This window comes from Chelon labrosus, assembly GCF_963514085.1.
Source record: "Chelon labrosus genome assembly, chromosome: 6".
Taxonomy (NCBI): Eukaryota; Metazoa; Chordata; class Actinopteri; order Mugiliformes; family Mugilidae; genus Chelon; species Chelon labrosus.
The window spans coordinates 6,443,447-6,462,912 of record NC_140342.1 but is presented as its reverse complement, the minus strand read 5'-3'; the positions used below and the strand labels follow the sequence as shown (position 1 = coordinate 6,462,912).

The 19,466-nt window shown below is 41.5% G+C and overlaps 1 protein-coding gene across 1 annotated transcript; it reads right to left on the bottom strand.

Annotated features, from left to right (window-relative positions):
• Positions 1–9,984: 9,984 nt before the first annotated feature.
• Positions 9,985–15,078, bottom strand: LOC311489863 (uncharacterized protein CXorf38 homolog; the record flags this gene model as incomplete). The annotated part of the gene is made up of 7 exons (XM_084547174.1): positions 9,985–10,212; positions 10,289–10,489; positions 10,691–10,840; positions 10,996–11,003; positions 11,669–11,682; positions 12,236–12,410; positions 15,015–15,078. The coding sequence occupies 7 exons, from the start codon at positions 15,076–15,078 to the stop codon at positions 10,102–10,104; spliced, it is 723 nt and encodes a 240-aa protein (XP_084403300.1). The 3' UTR covers positions 9,985–10,101.
• Between the last annotated feature and the right edge of the window lie 4,388 nt (positions 15,079–19,466).

The window sequence follows — 19,466 nt, the reverse complement described above, 5'->3', positions numbered from 1 at the left end:
ACTTACGGGCTGCGTGGGTGGGTTGCTTTGACAGCAGCCTCTGCAGGTACTCCACATGACTCTGCAGTATCAAGATTTTCAGCACTGAAGCACAGCACAAGCAAAAAGTCAAAACTGTAGTTTGCTACAAGAGCCAACTGTGATAAGACTGCAGAGAACACCTCTCAAGACTCACTCTCTCCTGTGTATTCTCCATCCCTGCTCTCTATTTCACTTAGAAGGCCATCTAGTCTGTCCTGCAATTCTGAAGAAAAAGCAAATAGTCCTTAATGTAGATTAGGTAATGTCGATAATGTAATGTTTTCTGTTTAAATAAGACTAACCTTCCACATCCCCAATTCTGGACCCATTGGAAGCTTTATTCTGAAGGTCCCACATCTCATCGAGCAGCTCAATGATTGTTAAAACTAAAACAAAAAAATTAAAAGGCAGTGAGACTTGCTACTCCTGAGCGTAATTGTCTCTCACACATTTTTGGTGTCAAGCTGGAATCAGCACAGAATCTCCTTGGTTTTATATTTGCTCCTATTCTGTAAACACCAGATTTTTGCATATTTTAGAAACTACAAATGAGTGAAAAAATGTCCGAGTTCATCTAGTTGTAATTAACCTTATTTTAAGTTGCAGTACCCTGTCTATTAAACATGAAAGCACAGAGTTAATGTGTGCTACACTACAGCTTTCAGCACAGTACATGATTTAATAACTCAGTGGCTCAAAGGGAATGTTTACCAGACATGTTCTACAAAGGAATGGTAATTTAAGGCATATTTCAGTGGTTATGAGCTATATTTAAAAACATGGTTGGGCGCCATGTTATTAATGTCAAAGAGAAATTCGGCATCTCTTAAGAAACAGTATAACAGAATGACTGAAATCATCACACGGTCACATCTACAAACTCACTTGTTCTTGGATTGGGAATCTGTCTCTCTATGTCTTCAGTCCTGGCGTTCAGCTCGTTTTGTTTAGTCTCAACTTCCTTCTGCAGCGCTACAGTTGGAGAGAAGCAGAAAGAACTGAGGAAAGTTGACACATCTAATAAATGTTGTCAAACCTGGTGCAAAGAGGAGATATACTTTCCTTTTTTTCACTTTCGTACAAAGTAACTTGTTTTAAAAAAACTGGGCAGCTGAATCACTGTGACAGAGCCTGACCTGAGATCTTTCTGGGGTCAGTTGAAGAAGAGATCTGTTCCCTCAAAGCCTTCAGCTCATCGTGCAGATTTATCACAATCAGAACTGACCCGGGGAAAAAAAAAAATCAAAGACTGTAAATATGACGCAGACTTTCAGAGTATAAAATAGAAGTGTTTTATGCTCCACTTCAACGTGACTCACTGATTGCTTCTTTATATTCTTCAGTTCGGTTCAGCTCTGCGATCTTCTGTTCGAACTCGGTCTTCACATCTGACAGAAACAGGCAATTCCAAATCAGAAATGAAACTGCAACGCGAGTCGTGGGACGTTCTAGCTGAAACCAGATTTCCAGCTCACCCTCATATGTTCCTTCACGTCCAGAACACTCCTTAGTCTTCAGTCGCAGCCTCCTCTGCAGATCTGTTGCAAGAGAACAAGTCTGGTTATGAAAACTCTTAAATCTGAAGTCATGCTAGGAAGAGTTCACAAAAACGTTGCTCATAAGAACTCACCTATTATTTCAGTCTGAGCTTTGGCATATTCCCTTTCTTTGGTTTGAAGCAGAGCGCCAAGAGCTGATGATCAGGACATATGTGCACGCAGAACATAATAGTAAAATAAATGAGAGGATGATTTTGTGATTATAATTACACCATATGATAAGAAGCTGCCATACATTTGTCTTTCCTTGGTGTACATATTTATCACCGGTCCGTAGGCTTTCACTTACTTGCCAGTCCATTAGCTACACCACTGAAAATAAATACATTCTGACATAAGAGTACTCCACTAAATCTCATGACTGTCGACTAGTGCAGGGGTTCCCAAACTTTTCCATGCTAAGGACCCCCCCCAAACAGCATTCGCTTCTGGCCGAGAACCCCCTTTGCAAACCCACATGTTACAAAATATGTAAAGAAACATCAACTTTTAGAATCTTTTTTTCATACTTCTATTCACTATATAATAATATAATAATGATTAAAAATAATTAGATTTTATTTTTTTATTTTGCAATTTTTTTTTCTTATCTTCCCTCCAATTGTCTGAGGCCCCCCTAGCGCCCCCTGGGGGCCCCCACTTTGAAAACCAATGACTAATGTCAGAAAGGTGTAGTTTGTTGTGCTGTTAAACTGGATTGAGTCAGTTATATAATGCAAATACCGAATACCATTACCTTCATGAAGCTAAGATTTAGTGCAGGACTGTTATATTAGAATGCATTCGTTTTCACTAGTGTCCCAAATAAACTGCTTTTGTGTGTAATCTTAACAATAGAATAAGTAGAGGGGGACTCACTGGTGGCTTGACCTGTTGGCCTGGTCTGGTATTGCTCTCTCACCTCCTCCATTATGGTGATGATTTTCATGACTGGTCAAGGGAGAAAGAAAAGACCTGTTGGCCGCGTGGAACTTCTGGAGGCAATGTATGCGATATTGTTTTCTTATTGTGCAGTAAATACACCATTTTAAATCTGTTGAGACTTTAAATCCTCTGGCAAGTATTGGGATCGGTCGGATTGTACTTTATGACTCACTCAGCTGGGCCTGGACATAATCTCCATCCTCCAGTCGCTGCTGTAAAACGACTTGCCGCTTCTTCACTTGCTCCAAAATAGCTCTTAGCTCTAGGAGAAAAAAGGGCAAAAAGGGGATAAAAATCTCTTAATGCATTTTTTCCCTTGCTTTGCTAAGAGAAGTACATATGTGACTTGACTTATTGACTTTAGGGACATGAAGTTTCATACAGTTATAGGGTCATTCACCTTTAAGTTGGGGATCAGTTGTCTTTTTGGAGTTCACAATTAATGACGCAAGATGATCCGCCTCGCTCTGCAGCCGCAATATTTCCCTGGCTGCAGAAAGAGGAAAGGGGTTGTGTAGATTACATATAAAAGACAGACGCAGCCCCAGTTACATCACTCATTTGTATCTGGACTACTATTCTGAAACCTGGCTGTCACAGTTTTCTGGGGGGTGGTGGTGGGGTGGCGGCAGATGTGACTAAATCTTGGTCGGATCTGATTATAACAGCTTGTGAATTACCCCTGCCCTGGTTTGTCCTCAAACATAGCTCTCTTTGACAAATAATATCTATTTGCGATGACTTATGAATTATCGATTTAATATCTCATGGAAAAAGATTTTGCTTTTCAGACCTGGTGGCTACCTATGCCTTTTATACAGTGTATAATCTATCAGAGACTGTCAAAACTGCATGCTGCTGAGGTGCCCACATACTAAGTTCTGAGTTATTCTCATCGTGAGCCAACTGCTGAATCTTCTTCTTAAGGAGCTCAACCTTTTGCCTCCATTGCCTCTGGATGTCTGAAAAAGAAACGAGAACGAATCAGTGCATCTCTAGATTTTCAGTGCAACACAATCCAGAGAAGAGAAGATCTGAGCTCTGAACACTAAGTACTCACCAGCAGTTCTGACTCTGTATTGTTCAATGTGGACTCTGATCATCCTCTGCATGATTGTAATCTTACTCTGCACAAACATGAGCTCCAGCACTGGAGGACAGGAAGTGTTGGGTCAGGAGCATTTGACATTGTCGACTATAAAGGAAATATTGGTAGACAGAGACGCTAGCGTACTTATTGCTGAGCTTGTGTTCCCACTGCCTTGCAGCAAACTGATCTTCTTGTTGAGTTCCTCTTGTAGAACTGCAGGAAATTAGTAGAAAAAAATAAATAAATGAGCAGAAAATGAACTATGAATACAGAAAGGAAACATTACAAGAGATATAACTGCAAAGGAATTAACTTAATAATTTGGCTTCACAGATACTTGATCAGTCTGGGACCCAGTGAATTTGGAGGCACATGGTACATGTCTAAGTAACATCCACATGAATGCCAGGTCCAAAAGTTTCCCAAAATTGAATTGTCACAAGATGGTCAATGTTATTTACTTCCAGAATGTTGTGGCTGATCACTGTAGTTCATTGTACTAAATTGTGTAATTTATAAATTGATCCTTTTATTTACTTTTTATTTTTAAGGAAATTATGTGTCATTTCTTCTGCGTTAATCATGGACAGGCTGTTTCCATATCTTCATATGCAGATAGTATTTCAGGCACAAAGACTGCACATTACCCTGAATTCTTCTTTCAGACTGAACACCAGTTTCTCCTCTCCTGGATTCTTCCTGCTGAACATCCCAGATCTTATTTTGCAGTGAGATTATCTGAAGAACTGAACACACACAAATAACAATCAACTAACCACTCTGTACTTCTTAGAGGCTTTCAATTTGCACGAATCCTAAAAGCACAGGCATCTCCTACTGTTTAAGGCAGTAATGTGCGTTTGAAAATACACATACTGAAGGTTGAGTTTGTGTGGCTTCTTTCAATTTGCTGCCTCTTCTCATTCAGTTCATTGATCTTCTCTTGCAGCACTCTCTGGAGCTCTGTGGGACACAAGTTTAGACATGAGACATCTGACAATATCAGACAAGCGGATCCAGGCGCAAAGATTTTTAGTTAAAAACACATACTGTATAATGTACACTACAGGCCAAATAAAAGTTGCCACCTGGATTTAACTTACTCCAACTTTATTGGAGAATTACTATGGACGATTATCTTTCAGCTGACGACAAGTTATTTAACCCCAACTGATGCAATGAGTAGCTTCTCATTTCTTAAACAACCATGTCGAAAGACACATCCTGTGGTCATGGAAAAGATGTTAGTCAGTTTGAGAAGGGTCAAATCACTGGCATGCATCAAGCAGAGAAAACATCTAAGGAGACTGAAGAAACTACTAAAATTGGGTTAAGAACTGTCCAACGCATTATTAAAAACTGGAAGAATAGTGGGGAACTATCGTCTTCGGAAAAAATGTGGTCGGAAGAAAACCCTGATTGATCGTGTTTGGCGATCACTTAAGCATTTGGTGAAATCAAATCAAAGAAAAACAACAGTAGAACTCAGGGCTATGTTTAATAGTGAAAGTAAGAGCATTTCTACACATACAATGAGAGGGGAACTGAAGGGATTGGGACTGAACAGCTGAGTAGCCTTAAGGAAAAAAGGCTTCAGTTTGCTAGGGAACATAAAGATTGGACTCTGGAGCAATGGAAGAAGGTCATGTGGTCTGATGAGTCCAGATTTACCCTGTTCCAGAGTGATGGGGGCATCAGGGTAAGAAGAGAGGCAGATGAAGTGATGCAACCACGGACGTAATTTGTGGGGGGGGCACAGGGGACATGTCCCCTGCACTTTTTCAAAAGGCCGTTTTGGTCCCCTGCACTTTTTACTGTCCAAAAACAATGTTACGCTATAGTAAACAGAGACTCGTCTAGCACTAGGACCAAGCGGAAAACGGCCGCTCAAGCTGAAGCCTGTTTCCCTTAGTTTAGACCCACCCCCAAGCTCTGTAGTGTGATTGGCCGTCCCCGCTGTCACTCCACCTTGCTTGCACACCGGTCTGCTAGTCTGCGGTCAGGAGTCCTTGTTAACCTGCTACTGTAAACTGGGCGTTTGTTCTGCCTGGGTCACGTCAGCTAGAAGGATTGTAATATCAGAGGTTTCATTTACATTAACGTTTGAATCGGTGTCCATGTGCGTATCTGCGTGCCGACATTTTATTCAATTTCTCCCCTGTGATGCCAGTCTGACCTGCCCGCCACTGGGTGGTGCTATGTAAATGAGCTCTGTTTACCAAATAATCCATAAATAAGTGTAAATTGGTGGTACTGAGTTGGAGTGACGTTGACTAACAAGGTGAAACACAGAATTGGGTGATAATGTTTTGCTACATGCTTTACAACCAGTCACACCAAAAAAAAAAGGAACATTACAACTTAAAAGTAGCTACAGAAAACTAGAAGAACTACTAGAAAACACAGAGAACTGAAAGATTAGAGTTTTCTTAAAAATACTTGTGTCCCCCACACTTCTGAAATCAAAATTTCGTCCTTGGATGCACCCATCGTGCCTAGTGTCTACTGTACAAGCCTGTGGGGGCAGTGCTATGATCTGGGGTTGGAGGACTTGTTGGTCTGTGCAGTTGCTCAGGTCTGGGTTCAGCAACATCATGTGCCCAAAGAATGAGGTCAGCTGACTACCTGAATATACTGAATGACCAGGTTATTCCATCAATGGATTTTTTCTTCCCTGATGGCACGGACATATCAATACATCAATACAAGATCTTGGTGAAAAATGAATGCAACACTGAAAGGGAATAAATCTGTAGAAGCTTATTGAAACAATGCCACAGTGAATCTGTAATCAAAGCTAAAGGTGATCCAACGAAATATTAGAATGTGTGACCTTTTTTTTGGCCAGACAGTGTATATTATTCTGAGAGTGATAGGACTGTGTCACGCCAAATTGTAAAGACTTTAGTCAGCAGATAAGAAGTAAATATCTCACCCATGATCTCAGCTGCAGATTCAGTAGAATTAGCATCAAGTTTGACCTTCTCCTGTAAACTCTTCACTTCCCTGGTGAGTGCCATGGTTTTCAGAACTACAAAGAAAGTTTGGATTGGTTCTAAACAAACGAATATCGCAGGCAATTTAAGTCCATTCGAAGTAAACTTACTGAGAAATGCTTCACTATCAAACGTGTCCAGCAGCTGTTTCATTTTGATCTGCAGCTGGCTTTGATACGCTGTCAAGAAATCACATGTACATGTTCATGCATGGTTGTGTAAATCATCTCCACATGTCAAACACATGAAGGGCAGGATTTACAAACTTACAGCCAGTAATAGCCGAGGCCGCGGAGTTGCATGTAGCAAGCTGCACTTTCAGCATTCGGACCTCCCCCCTCAACCCAAAAGCTTCTCCATCTGTAAGATAGAGTACAGATTACAGTATACCAGAGCAACATTAAACCTACCAGCACCGGTGGTACATGTCTTCATGTCCTCGAAGGATGTGAACTTACCCAGCTGGCTGTTACGAAGAGTTGCCTGCTGAAGCCGCTGGTTCAGCAGCGTCAATTGTTCTTTCATGCCTGAGAAAGAAAAGTATAAAGTGATATGGCATATCCTCAGCCATTAAACCAATGGTAATTTTTACACTGAAGCTACAGCTCGGTCCATACTTACCATCACAGGTTTTGATGTGAATTGTCTGTAATCGAACAAAAGATATTGCATTAGTAGGACTAAATGCAAAAATTTGATTTCTCTTGAGTCGTTTTATGTGTTAAAAGTAAGTGACAACAACAACAGGATGCACACAGAACAATGAAAAGTGCTCCTTACATACCGTTATATTCACATTTTTGGGATCAATTCCTTCTGGTAAGGTTATCTGAGGTAAATATTGCAGAAGACAGCATATATCACATTTAGTCTTGCTCATATTTCTATATGTCTCTATATGTTTGTCACATTGTTATTGGAACTCACCGGGAACTTTGAAAGGACCTGGTCCACCAAGGAATCTCCTCTGCTGGTGACTACCTGAGTGACTGAGAAAACACAGAATAATCATCACTGACAATCCCTTTTAGCGGAGGTTAAGTACATGAACAGTGCTCCTTACCGAGTCTGTTGTCAGCAGAATGAAAGACACAGGTGAGAAGGAGGGGAATCAGAACGAAGAAAGAGCCGTCAGCCATTGGGTTGCTTGTTTTGATCAAGAAACTTTCCTCTTCTATTGACGGTGATGCTGCTTCTTATAAACCACTGAACAATCAATATGGGACTGTTGTTGGCTTACCAGAAAAGGAGGAGCAAAGGAAGTATTAAGTAAACATTTACACGCTGTATAAACACCATGGTTAATTACTGGGAATGTAAATGAATAAATGTGAAACCAACACAAATATTATTTAACAATGTTAAATAACATTTGGTCTTTTGTAAAAAATCAAAATGTCCACCAAATAAGGATGAGGTTACATTACTTACGGTACTGCAGACATTTTTATTTACCTGCAGCAAACATTGTGGAGACACAACAATCAATCAGGTTCAGAGTACCAGCTGGCACTATTCAGTCTGGCAACTGCATCTCGAGGTCAACACTGGTTTGCATTAATGGATTCCCGGATACGATTTAGTATGGTGAAATCTGTATTTTATCTTCTCATGGCAGAAGCCCAGTAGTAAATGATTCAATTGAACTTCCAGTAACTAATGTTTCAGGACAAAAGTCTAAAACAGTAGGACAAGTGCCCAGTTTATTAAGGCTTTTACAGGCAGAAATGTGTGTTGACTGAAGCTGAGGGTAATAGTTTATTTAAATATCACAACTTTTCAAAATGTTTTTCTTAACTAAATATACATGAATTTATTTTGTAAAGCATAACCCAGGTGTTCATTTCAGTCTAAATTTTATTAAATGAGACCCAAAGTTTCAATGATAAACTCTGAACTTTGATCACCCCCACCTTCCACAGTCACTCCGTCCACGCTGCTGCAGACAAGTGCAGTGGAGTAGTGGTTACAGGTGCAGCTTGGGACTGAGGGGTCCCCGCCGTGTCCATGGCTGAGGTGCCCTGAGCAAACATCACTCTCAAATTGCTCCCCGGGCCTTAGAGGCTGCAGCACATGCTCCGACTGTAAACGCTGTAAACGTCGGACTCTGTCACTCTTGGACAAGGTGAATGCTGCTGTGAGGATCACATGTTGTTTTACTTTTCCAGCACATTCAACACCATCCAGCCCGTTACTGAGGGATAAGCTAACAGAGATGGGAGTGAACTCACACCTCACTTCCTGGATAGCGGACTATCTCACTGGGAGACCTCAGTATGTCAGATTGGGGAACTGTACGTCCGGAATTATTGTCAGCAGCACCGGAGCACCACAGGGGACTGTGCTCTCCCCTGTCCTATTCACCCTGTGCACCTCGGACTTCAAGCACAACACAGAGTCACGTCATGGCAGAAGTTTTCAGATGACACTGCAATTGTCGGTGATGGACAAGAGCAGGACTACAAGAATCTGGTGAACCACCTTCTGTTCAATACAGCTAAAACCAAAGAGATGGTAGTGGATTTTCAGAATTGCAGGCCCCACCTGCAGCCTGTAACCATCAACGCGGAGTGTGTAGAGGTGGTTCAGACCGATAAGTACCTGGGTCTACAGCTGGATCACAAACTGGACTGGTCAGTTAACATGGACTCAGTATACAAAAAAGGTCAGAGCCGTCTTTATTTCCTTAGGAGACCAAGATCTTTTAATATCTGCCGGAAGGTGCTGGACATGTTCTACCAGACTACCATTGCCAGTGCCCTCTTCTCCGCTGTGGTGTGCTGGGGAGGCAGCACTAAGAAGAAGGGCACCTCACGGATGAGCAACCTCATACAGAAGGCGGGCTCCGTGGTAGGGGAAGAGCAGGAGTCACTGACATCAGTGCCAGCGGCAGAGGCAAGGATCTTGAACAAACTCCGCTCCATCATGAACAATGTCCACGACCTCCACACGACACCATCGTCAGGCAGAGAAGCTAGTTCGGTGACAGGCTGCTGTCTCTGTCCTGCTCCATGGACAGGCTGAGGAGGTCGTTTGTCCCTCAGGCCATAAGACTCTACAACGCCTTCCTGTGAGGAACCAACTGGACTGTGGTCATTGCTGATACCACCGTACTTTTTTTTTACACAGCATTTTATATTCATATTATTATATAACTTAAATATCTTTATATCTGTTTATATCTGTAAGAAGGGTTAGCAGTTTATAATAAGGAATGACCTACATCTTTTTTTGACACTGTTATAGTTAATTTCTGAAAATGACTCATTCTTTTGTGATTAGTTAAGCCTTTTGGTTCATTCAACGTTCTGTTTTTACTACTAACAATTAAAAATAAGCAATACTTCAGAACAAGCCAATAGATTTTCATTTTTATTTCCTACAAACACTACTTGTATGTGGATACAATCTGTCAAAAATAACCTGTAATTAAACTCTGATCGCGACCTGGTTCAAATATTAAATACAAAGGTATAAAGTAGTGCACAAATGCTCGTCTTTCTCATCCTTCTTATTCTCTGTCCTTTAGAGAGTTGATAGTTTGGAGCTCTGCAGAAAACCTCTTGCCCAGATCTTTGTTGGCCTGCAGGAAGCCACCCAGGCTCTTCAACAGCTCAGTGTCCTAAGGAAGAGACAGAAAGTCATGTAACATATTTATTTTCATGTATTATGTGTACATCTGTACTTGTTCTTCCTACCTGTGTCTTTGTGTCATCATCCTCAGCAGTGTGCAGACACTCCTGCAACATCTCTTGTAGTAACTCAGCTTCCCATTGGCTGACTAACTCAGTGCTGGTCCCAGAATGACTGACAGAATCAGACGTTATTCCATCCAACAAGTCAGTACAATCCATTTGGTCTGCGCCATAGACACATATTGACAAATCAAGGGCCAGCATCTAGATAAAAAAAAATGTACACAAACTGTGACAAAAGAGCGCTTCCTGTCATCATGTCTGAGGCCCGATTCAGACATGATTCCTGGGTGACATTTTAATACCAGATAAGAACACACATACTTAGAGAGTTGTCTACTTGTGATCGGATCACGTGTGATAGTGGCAGGTGTAAACACGGCTAGAGAACACTAACTTGCTCACTTTGTCTATTTGTTGTCCAACTGTTGCCATCTCCGGTACGTGGCTGAACTGCTGCACAAAGTGTCTCACAGTGGACTGGAAGTGTCTCATCCATTCATCATTCACACGAAACTCACATGAATGCATCAACTCATTCCTGAATTGGATCACCTGGAAGCACACACACGTTACAGATTACCTGTAGGATTATTTTTACATACTACTGCCTTTAAAAAATTGTCATTAATTTGAATTAATTATCTGATTAAAAATGATGAATTTGGGATGGACAGATGGACGAAACTATTAGATCAACAATCAATTACATCTATACCTGCAAGGGCAATTTGAAGGTTGGAGAAAACTTCACAATACCACTCTGATAACTATTTCTTCAATAAGAAGCTATAGAAGGAAGGCGGTTAGCTCAGCTTAGCATAGGCCGTCTAAGGTTGTACAAAATTGACGTACCAGCACCTCTACTACTCACAAAGTCTGATAAAGGCTAATCTAGGGTCCATCTAGACTTCATATTTTCGAAAATGTCAAACTGATCTCCTAGGAACATAGAATAGGATTTACTCTCTTCCAGTTAAATAGTGAGGGGGATTTTACCAATCTATGTTCAGATATGCTGTTAAATGTTCCCATGTCATAGTCATCCACTTGACAGGCACACCCTGGACAGGTCTCCAGTCTATCGCAGGGCTAACACAGAGAGACAGACAATTCACACTCACATGCACACCTATGGTCAATTTAGAATCACCAATGAACCTGGGAGGAAACCAGAGTACCCGGAGACACACAGACACCCACGCAGACATCAACGTGAGCCACACCACTGTGCCACCCGTCTATGGAGGGTTACATGAGTGACAATTCAACAAGCAAATAATCTTCTGGCAGTCAGTCATTCTACATCTCCTGTCCCCTGAAATGGCTGTCATGGTTGATAAAGGTTTTCCAGAAGATGAATTTGTCTCAGGCAAATCTCACCAGCCTGCCTCTGTCTGAAAGAACCAAAGGTCAGGGTTTTAAGGTTTTCGAGTACCAGCCCATCCAGCCTTGTGATGGTCCACGTGAAGAAGTTATTGAGGAGGGTCCAAGACAACTAACTGGTTGCCTGCAATGTTCCTTTCTGTGTGTCAGGGAGCATCAGTGAACTCTGCACAGTTCATCTCATACCCTTCACCCACAATTTGTTTAAAGTAATGACTAAATAAATAAATAAAATCGACCATCTTGTGACAATACAATGTTTTGCTGGGAATCTTTTGGGCCTGGCATTCGTATGGATGACCATGCACCCCCACCCCATAGCAATGACACTCTTTGATGACAGCAGCCATCCCCAGCACGATGCAGCCTGACACAGACGCACACACAAATTGTTTCATTACTGATCACAAACCTATACAAAGGGAGCTACTTTTTTTTTTTACGTCTTCTTAAAAGGATTTGCACTTCCTTCATCCTGCATCAGAAACACATTTGAACCCAATTCACACTCTTAACTTTAGTCTATGCCTGATCTTAAACGGTATGAAACACACCCTCAGTCACCTCCTCCGTCTAGGTTTTTCGGGTGTGTTGCTGAGCATCGTGGTGAAGCCTGGTGCAGAGAGACCCGGTTTCCTGCTGGTGCTGGACGCCACGAAGCTGACGGAGCTCGCCAGGGCCAAGGTCAAAGCCATCATCCTGGTTACCTTGCACGGTACGTACAAACTGTGATTTCCACCTGGAACACAGCCAGACATCAGAAAAGAATTAATAAGGTCGACAATACATGGCCCAAGGGTATTAAAAGCATCCTTGAGGAGACGAGGTGGGATGCTAGCGAGGTGGCAGTATGATGGCTGCAAATGCTGAACTATAATGTAAGAAATTCTTCAAAAAGCTTAGGTGAAGACACAATACAAGTGCAGTCACAGGGATTTATAAGAGAGAGTGTTAAAAAGAAACTGAGGTTTGTAGCTAATATTGGATACAAGATTTGATAAAAACTGGGATTTTGGAGCTTTAACGGCTCTCTGGTTCTGTAGTAGGCTGTTTCTCTGAATGTTTGAGGAAACTTGAAGATCAGGTCTGACTTCAACTTTTTTTTCTCCAATACTGAGTTTCGTTTATCTTGTCTCCAAATTAGTTGTCTCCATTTCCACACTGTGATTCTTTGTGGGACCCCTGCAGTCACTTGTTGCCCAGCTACTAAACACAGTGAAATATACAAGGATGATCAAGTCATAGTACTATAATAAAAATGCATGGAAATTTGAAAAACAAAAAACAAAAACAACTATTTCAGTGTGTTGTTGTCATGGCTCTCAAGTCACACGCATTTTTAATAAGTTCACACGCTCACACATGACATGATAAAGAAGTGATAATACTTGCTGCACATCAGTAACATAACTGTTTAAAAAAAGCGACATATCAGCCAGTCAGAAAATAGTGTTTTTTTGTTGCCTGGTGAAATAGCAGCTTTTTTCGGTAGGCAGAAAAATAGACTTTTTAAAACTACATCACGAGCCAATAAACTCCTGTGTAGATCTCATGTTTTTAAAGACTGCTTCAAGTTCCGGTCAGGTGGGTGTAATACAGGAGCATTTAATAGACCGGGAAACTGATTAACGACAGCATTCTCTCACAGTATTTTTAACAAAATTTATTACTAAATGTAAAACACAGCTGTCGCCTAAGAGTAAAAAAACGGTATAGCTAATAAAGTTTGAGATCGTATCACACCTTCACATATTGTTTTAGTGATAATCAATTCACGATAACAGTAGGCTATATAAATAAAGAAATAAAATCTCTTCTCGCGTGACATTGTCTTAATTGATTGTTGACCGTCGCTGATTCGTCAGATTAACTGACTGCTGTGTTTTTTCTCTATTAGTTCAGATTCACGTTTGAAAAATAAAAAAATAAAAATGTTTCCGCCATGTTTGTGCGTTTGAGTGCGCATGCGTGGGAATTACGTTCTGTACGTTCTTTGTGACATCAAAGCCATTCCATTCTTTGATCTAGTCATGTGACGTCATATTGGATTTCCTTTAAATAGGATCTGGTCTAAAAAAACATTTGTAGTTTTGGTTCTTGATTTCCAGGCCACACGCACAGTGATTATCTAGAGCTACTGAAAATTAACTGTTTCCCAAGTTTTATTCAAACTTAGCAAAACCCCCACGTGAAAAAAAATCAGTAATGTCTTCAGTGGAGATATCCAACGTCCAGATGGACAGCCCTGTCATTATTACAACAGAGGATGTTCTGCCCATAGTAATTACACATTTTCAAAGAATCTCTCCAACACAGTGGAGCATGCTTGCTGAACAGACTTGTGACTCTGGCACGCAAGCTGCACTGACTGACATGATTGTGGAAATCATACAGAGTAGTTCTGCACTAGTGCTGAAAAACGTCCTTCCAGTCGTTCAGCAGCAGTGCATCGCTGAGAGGGATTCTCTGACCGACGTACCTGCAGCTGTAGAGACAATTAACCTAACCATGGGAGACTCCTTCTCTAACAGCTTTGCTATCGCTCTCAACGACCCACAGTTAAAATGTGAGGATGCTAAAGAGCTGACAGCTCTGGTTGAGAGCGAGGTTTCCCAGAAAGTAAAATCCGCTCTTTCTCTGGCCATCAACAGCTCTGCTGATGTCTCAGAGCCTGCTGTTTATGTCACTGGCTCCATAACAAGTATTGGCCGTCTAAATCAAATGGTATTTCACGCTACCACATGTCTGAAAAGACTTGCAGCCAGTCTGAAACATAAGTGCCTTGGAGCATGTCGGCAGTTAGCGACTTCATTATCAAGCTCAGCTTCTTTACCAAACCTGAAAACAACATCCCCAGAGCGATGTGACTCTCAGGAGGTACAGTCTCTGATCTCTTCCCCCTCAGTGAGAAAAGCTGTGAGTGAAATTCTCGTGAGAGTTTGCAGCGAGTCACCCAACTTGGCAGAGGAGACTGAGGATGGTCTGCATCCTTTTAGCACCTCTCTGGAGGCTCAAGCAGCAGCGAAAAAAATTGTCAGTGTTATACATGATGACCTGCATTATTGTGATTCTAATGAGAAAAGCAAACTATCCACACCTCATTTTAATACGGTGCTCCTGGTCAGTAAGCTAAAAAAGTTTTTCAGCTCACTGGAGTTTCTGTTAGGGCCCAGTCCTGATGCTACTCAACAGACAAAAAGACAGCAGTTTTCTAAGTTTGTCAGAAGACAGTTTGAGAAAATGATGGCAGAGCTGAAGGCTGCCTGTCAGAAATCTGACAATGATTTCCTTGTGAGTGTTGAGACTCCTGAACAAGACGTAGACGAACTTGAATATATTTTACCAGGATCTGTTCCAGAGTATCCAAAATCGACACCTTCTTCTTCTTCATCTTCTTCTTCTTCCATGCTGACACAGAGAAGAATGCTGAAAAAACAATCGTCTCTCGATTTTGACACTATCAAACTCGACATTGACAGTATGCTGGAAAAATTAAACCAGTCGCAAAAACCTGCGAAAAGAGCCAGCGGCACACAGGCAAACATGTACAGCAGGGAAATAAAGGAGTTTTCAAGGGAGCTGACTGATAAAATCTACGAACATCTGATGGTTGGCAGCACATATCAGCTCCCCTATGTTTCAGCGGGAAAGAAAATGTTTGACTCTGTACTCTCTATGTTCAGGAACAATCTTGATGACAATCAGTCGCGCTTTTCTCCTGACGTCCTGTATGCCATGACAGAGGACTCAGTGGAAAAGTTCTTGCAGCAGGTGCTATCCTGTAAGGAGAGGGAGAAAACGCACCAAGAAGCCCACATTGAGGAAATCTCTGATGCAATGGACAAAATAGAAAACCTTGTGAAAACAGTGCTGTCCCCTGTAGGGTCCTCTAAATCCAACAATGAGCAGGCACAAACTCCCCCTGATTTAGGACCTGAATCATACGAAGATGATTCAAAACATGTGGAATCAGTATCCAAGACTGTCAGGTCTCATGTTGACTCGTTACATCCGATCTCACAAAACGGGATTCAAAAGATCCTATCTCCTGACATAAGCATTCCACCTCCACCGACCATCCGTGACGCATTTTGTTTCAGACCCGAACAAACATCTGAAGGGTCAAGAGATGAACTTGCAGCAAAGGCTGTTGGTACTTCATCTGCAACTGAGAGCATGACAGACGACTTGATTTGTTGTCTTATCATGAGGATAATAATGAAATCCTCCAATAGAAGCAAGAGGGCCTTGAGGAAAGACACAGTCAACAGAATAATTGATCGGCTGACAGGCAAAGTGCTGGAGGAGATCAGCTCCACTGACACGAATGTCAGAATAAACAACAAGAACATGAAAAAACTCGCCAAAGCCATGGTGAGAGACCTTCGCAGAGAGTTTGGCTCTCCAGAAGAGCTGCTGTTTACTGCAATGTTAGACGATCCATCTTTTGACGACGCTGTTTGGAAGTATCTGCAAGTCCATCTCCATTTCCTAACCAGTCCGCCACCAAAGAAATCTAAACTTTGCAGATTCTTCTCAGCAGCGTGGAAAGCTTGCAAAAACTCACTGTTCGGCTGTTCCCTTCAAGGGTCGCCACAAGGAAACATCTAGTTCCATCTCACCCAGTCCTCTCTATCCTCTATCCTCTATCCTCTATCCTCTATCCTGAATCCTGAATCCTCTATCCTCTATCCTCTGTCCTCTATCCTCTATCCTCTATCCTCTATCCTCTGTCCTCTATCCTCTATCCTCTATCAACCATAAACCTCCTCTAATGTATTAATTCCTGATCCTATCCATCCTGGTCATACCCAGTGAAAACCTCAACATCTCCAGCACTTCCTCCTGTCTCTTCAACTACTATCTATCTATCTATCTATCTATCTATCTATCTATCTATCTATCTATCTATCTATCTATCTATCTATCTGCATTAAGAAAAAAACAAAAAACAAAACAACAACAAACAAAATAAATAAATAAACAAAAATACTGTCTGTCTGTCTGTCTATCTATCTATCTGTCTGTCTGTCTGCATTAAGAAAAAACAAAAAAGTAGCATTAACAAAAAACATACAAACAAAAAAATAAAACAATGAAAATACAAAACAAAACAAATATAATAAAAATAATAAAAACCAAAAAGCTCTCCACTCCCATGCCCAAAATAGATCTACTCTAGCCGTTTCCTCCGATGGGCCACAAGGATCCAGGATGACCGCGCCCACCCAGAACACTCTCTTTTCACCAGCCTTCCCTCTGTCTTTCCCCGTTGAGTCCAGAGTTACCTGTCTTCTGACCTGGATGATGTCATCTCTGAGCGCCGCAGGTTGTAAAAAACAGTAGTTCTCCTTTAAACACAGCTTCCTTCTTTTTCTCTGCAATGACAAAAACAACTGACTGTGGCCCCAGTAGCTACATATGAACAATGAAATTAAACGATTTGACTAAAAATTAGGGGTGGGACTCGATTAAAAAAATAAAAATAAAAAATCTAATTAATTAGAGGCTTTGTAATTAATTAATCTCGATTTATCACATTTTAATCGCATAACAATATTTGCCCATAAAAGCAAGATTTTTTAATTTAAATGGATTTTAGTAGATGACTGAATCAAATAATAGACACAGATATGTATACTATAAACTCAAGCTATTTTAATGTCTGGAAAAATACATTCAAAGAATTTGCCTTCCATCAGTCCGAGCAACGTGCTTTAATCCGATTCCTCCATTTTGAAAGCCGTTAGCCGAGTTCTGACGTGTGCATCAGTGTAATCGGTGCACCAGGAAATCGTGCACTGACACGTTGTTAAGAACGCAGACTGCGATTAGAGACAAGAGCCAATTAATAACGTCACTCGCCTCCAAGTGGTCAGGGGTGTGAATTGCAATCTGTCAAAATGACAGAAGGCTGTCAGATTTTTCCTTCGGTTAACGCAACCCCTGTTCCCCACTATCCTTCCAGTTTTTAATAATGAGTTAGACAGTTGTTAACCCAGTTTTAGTAGTTTCTTCAAGCTCCTTAGAAGTTTTCTCTACTTGATGCATGCCAATGATTTGACCCTTCTCAAACAGACTACCATCTTTTCCACGACCACGGGATGTGTCTTTTGACATGGTTGTTTAGAAATGAGAAGCTACTCTTTGCATCAGTTGCGGTTGAAGAACTTGTTGCCAGCTGAAACATAATCGCCCATGCAGTAATTCTCCAATAGGAAGGTCGTACTTATTTGCTTAGTTAAATGCAGCTGGCGGCTTTTTTTTAAGAGACAAGGACCTTGAACAAACTCCGCTCCATCATGAACAGTGTCCACCGCCCTCTACACGACACCATCGTCAGGCACAGAAGCTAGTTCGGTGACAGGCTGCTGTCTCTGTCCTGCTCCATGGACAGGTTGAGGAGGTCGTTTGTCCCTCAGGCCATAAGACTCTATAACGCCTTCCTGTGAGGAACCAACTGGACTGTGGTCATTGCTGATACTATTGTATATCAAAAAGTGTCATCTATTTGCACTGAGTTAGTGAGTTTACGTGTAGAATGCCTGTGAGTAAACAAAAGGACTTCCACTGTTTTGAATAGTATACAACCTCTGAGTATGTGAGAGGTGCTTGGAAATAAAATTATTCAGCTTTTCAGCAGAAATAAGCTCCAGCACTGGAGGACAGGAAGTGTTGGGTGGCAGTTTTTCCCACATGCTTATACGATTTACCACATTAACCTACTCACCTGAACCCTATTTTCTTATCTATATTCATATAATCCCCTTTATTTCTATCTGCCACTTGCCAGGTGGTTGTTGTTTTTCATTATTATTTGTGTTATTTAGTTTTTTTCCTATTCACAGTCTTTCCAGTCTGCGTGTGGACTCACAGTAAAGCTGTCTTGCAAGTAAAGTTTGTGCACTGATGCAGCTGGTGTGTTTAGTAACTATGTAAACTAACCTTGACATTAACACAAGTCTGACATTTTTAAACACAAGCTCAACCTCTTCTCACTGTGAAAACTAGGGGTTGAGGAAAGTGTGGATCATCCCACAGATACTTGATCAGTTTGATATCTAGTGAATTTGGAGGCCAGGTCAACACCTTGTGCTGTTCTTCATGTTCTTTGAGTAGTTCCTAAACCGTTTTCGTGTGTGTGTTTGTGTTAGGCTGCATCCTGCCGGACCATGATACAGACTAAAACATGTCACAATTCACCCTAGCAAGAGTAGCATGGAGTTCGGAGCTAATTCAGAGCTCTGTTTCAAGACTCCTTCATATCTGTCATCATACTGATATGGTAATATGGAAACAAGAATATGGTGTATGTAAGATAATATAAAATAAGGCTCAAATCCAAAACATCGGGCAAAACATTATGACCACTGACAGGAGCAGTAAATAACATTGACCATGTTGTGACAATCCAATGTTCTGCTGGGAAACTTTTGGACCTGGCATTCATGTGGATGTTACTTAGACATGTACCACCCACCTAGACCAGACCAGACACCCCCACCCCATAGCAATGACACTCCTTGATGGCAGCAGCCATCCCCAGCAGGATGCAGCCTGACACAGACACACACACAAAAACGGTTTAGGAACAACTCAAAAATACATGAAGAACAGCACAAGGTGTTGACCTGGCCTCCAAATTAACTAGATCCCAAACTGATCAAGTATCTGTGGGATGATCCACAGAGGCCCCTCCCCTCCACCCATAGGACCCAAAGGCCCCCACTAACAACATTCTGTTGCCAGACACCACACAGACACCTTTAGAAGGTCCATGTCCATTCTCTGATGT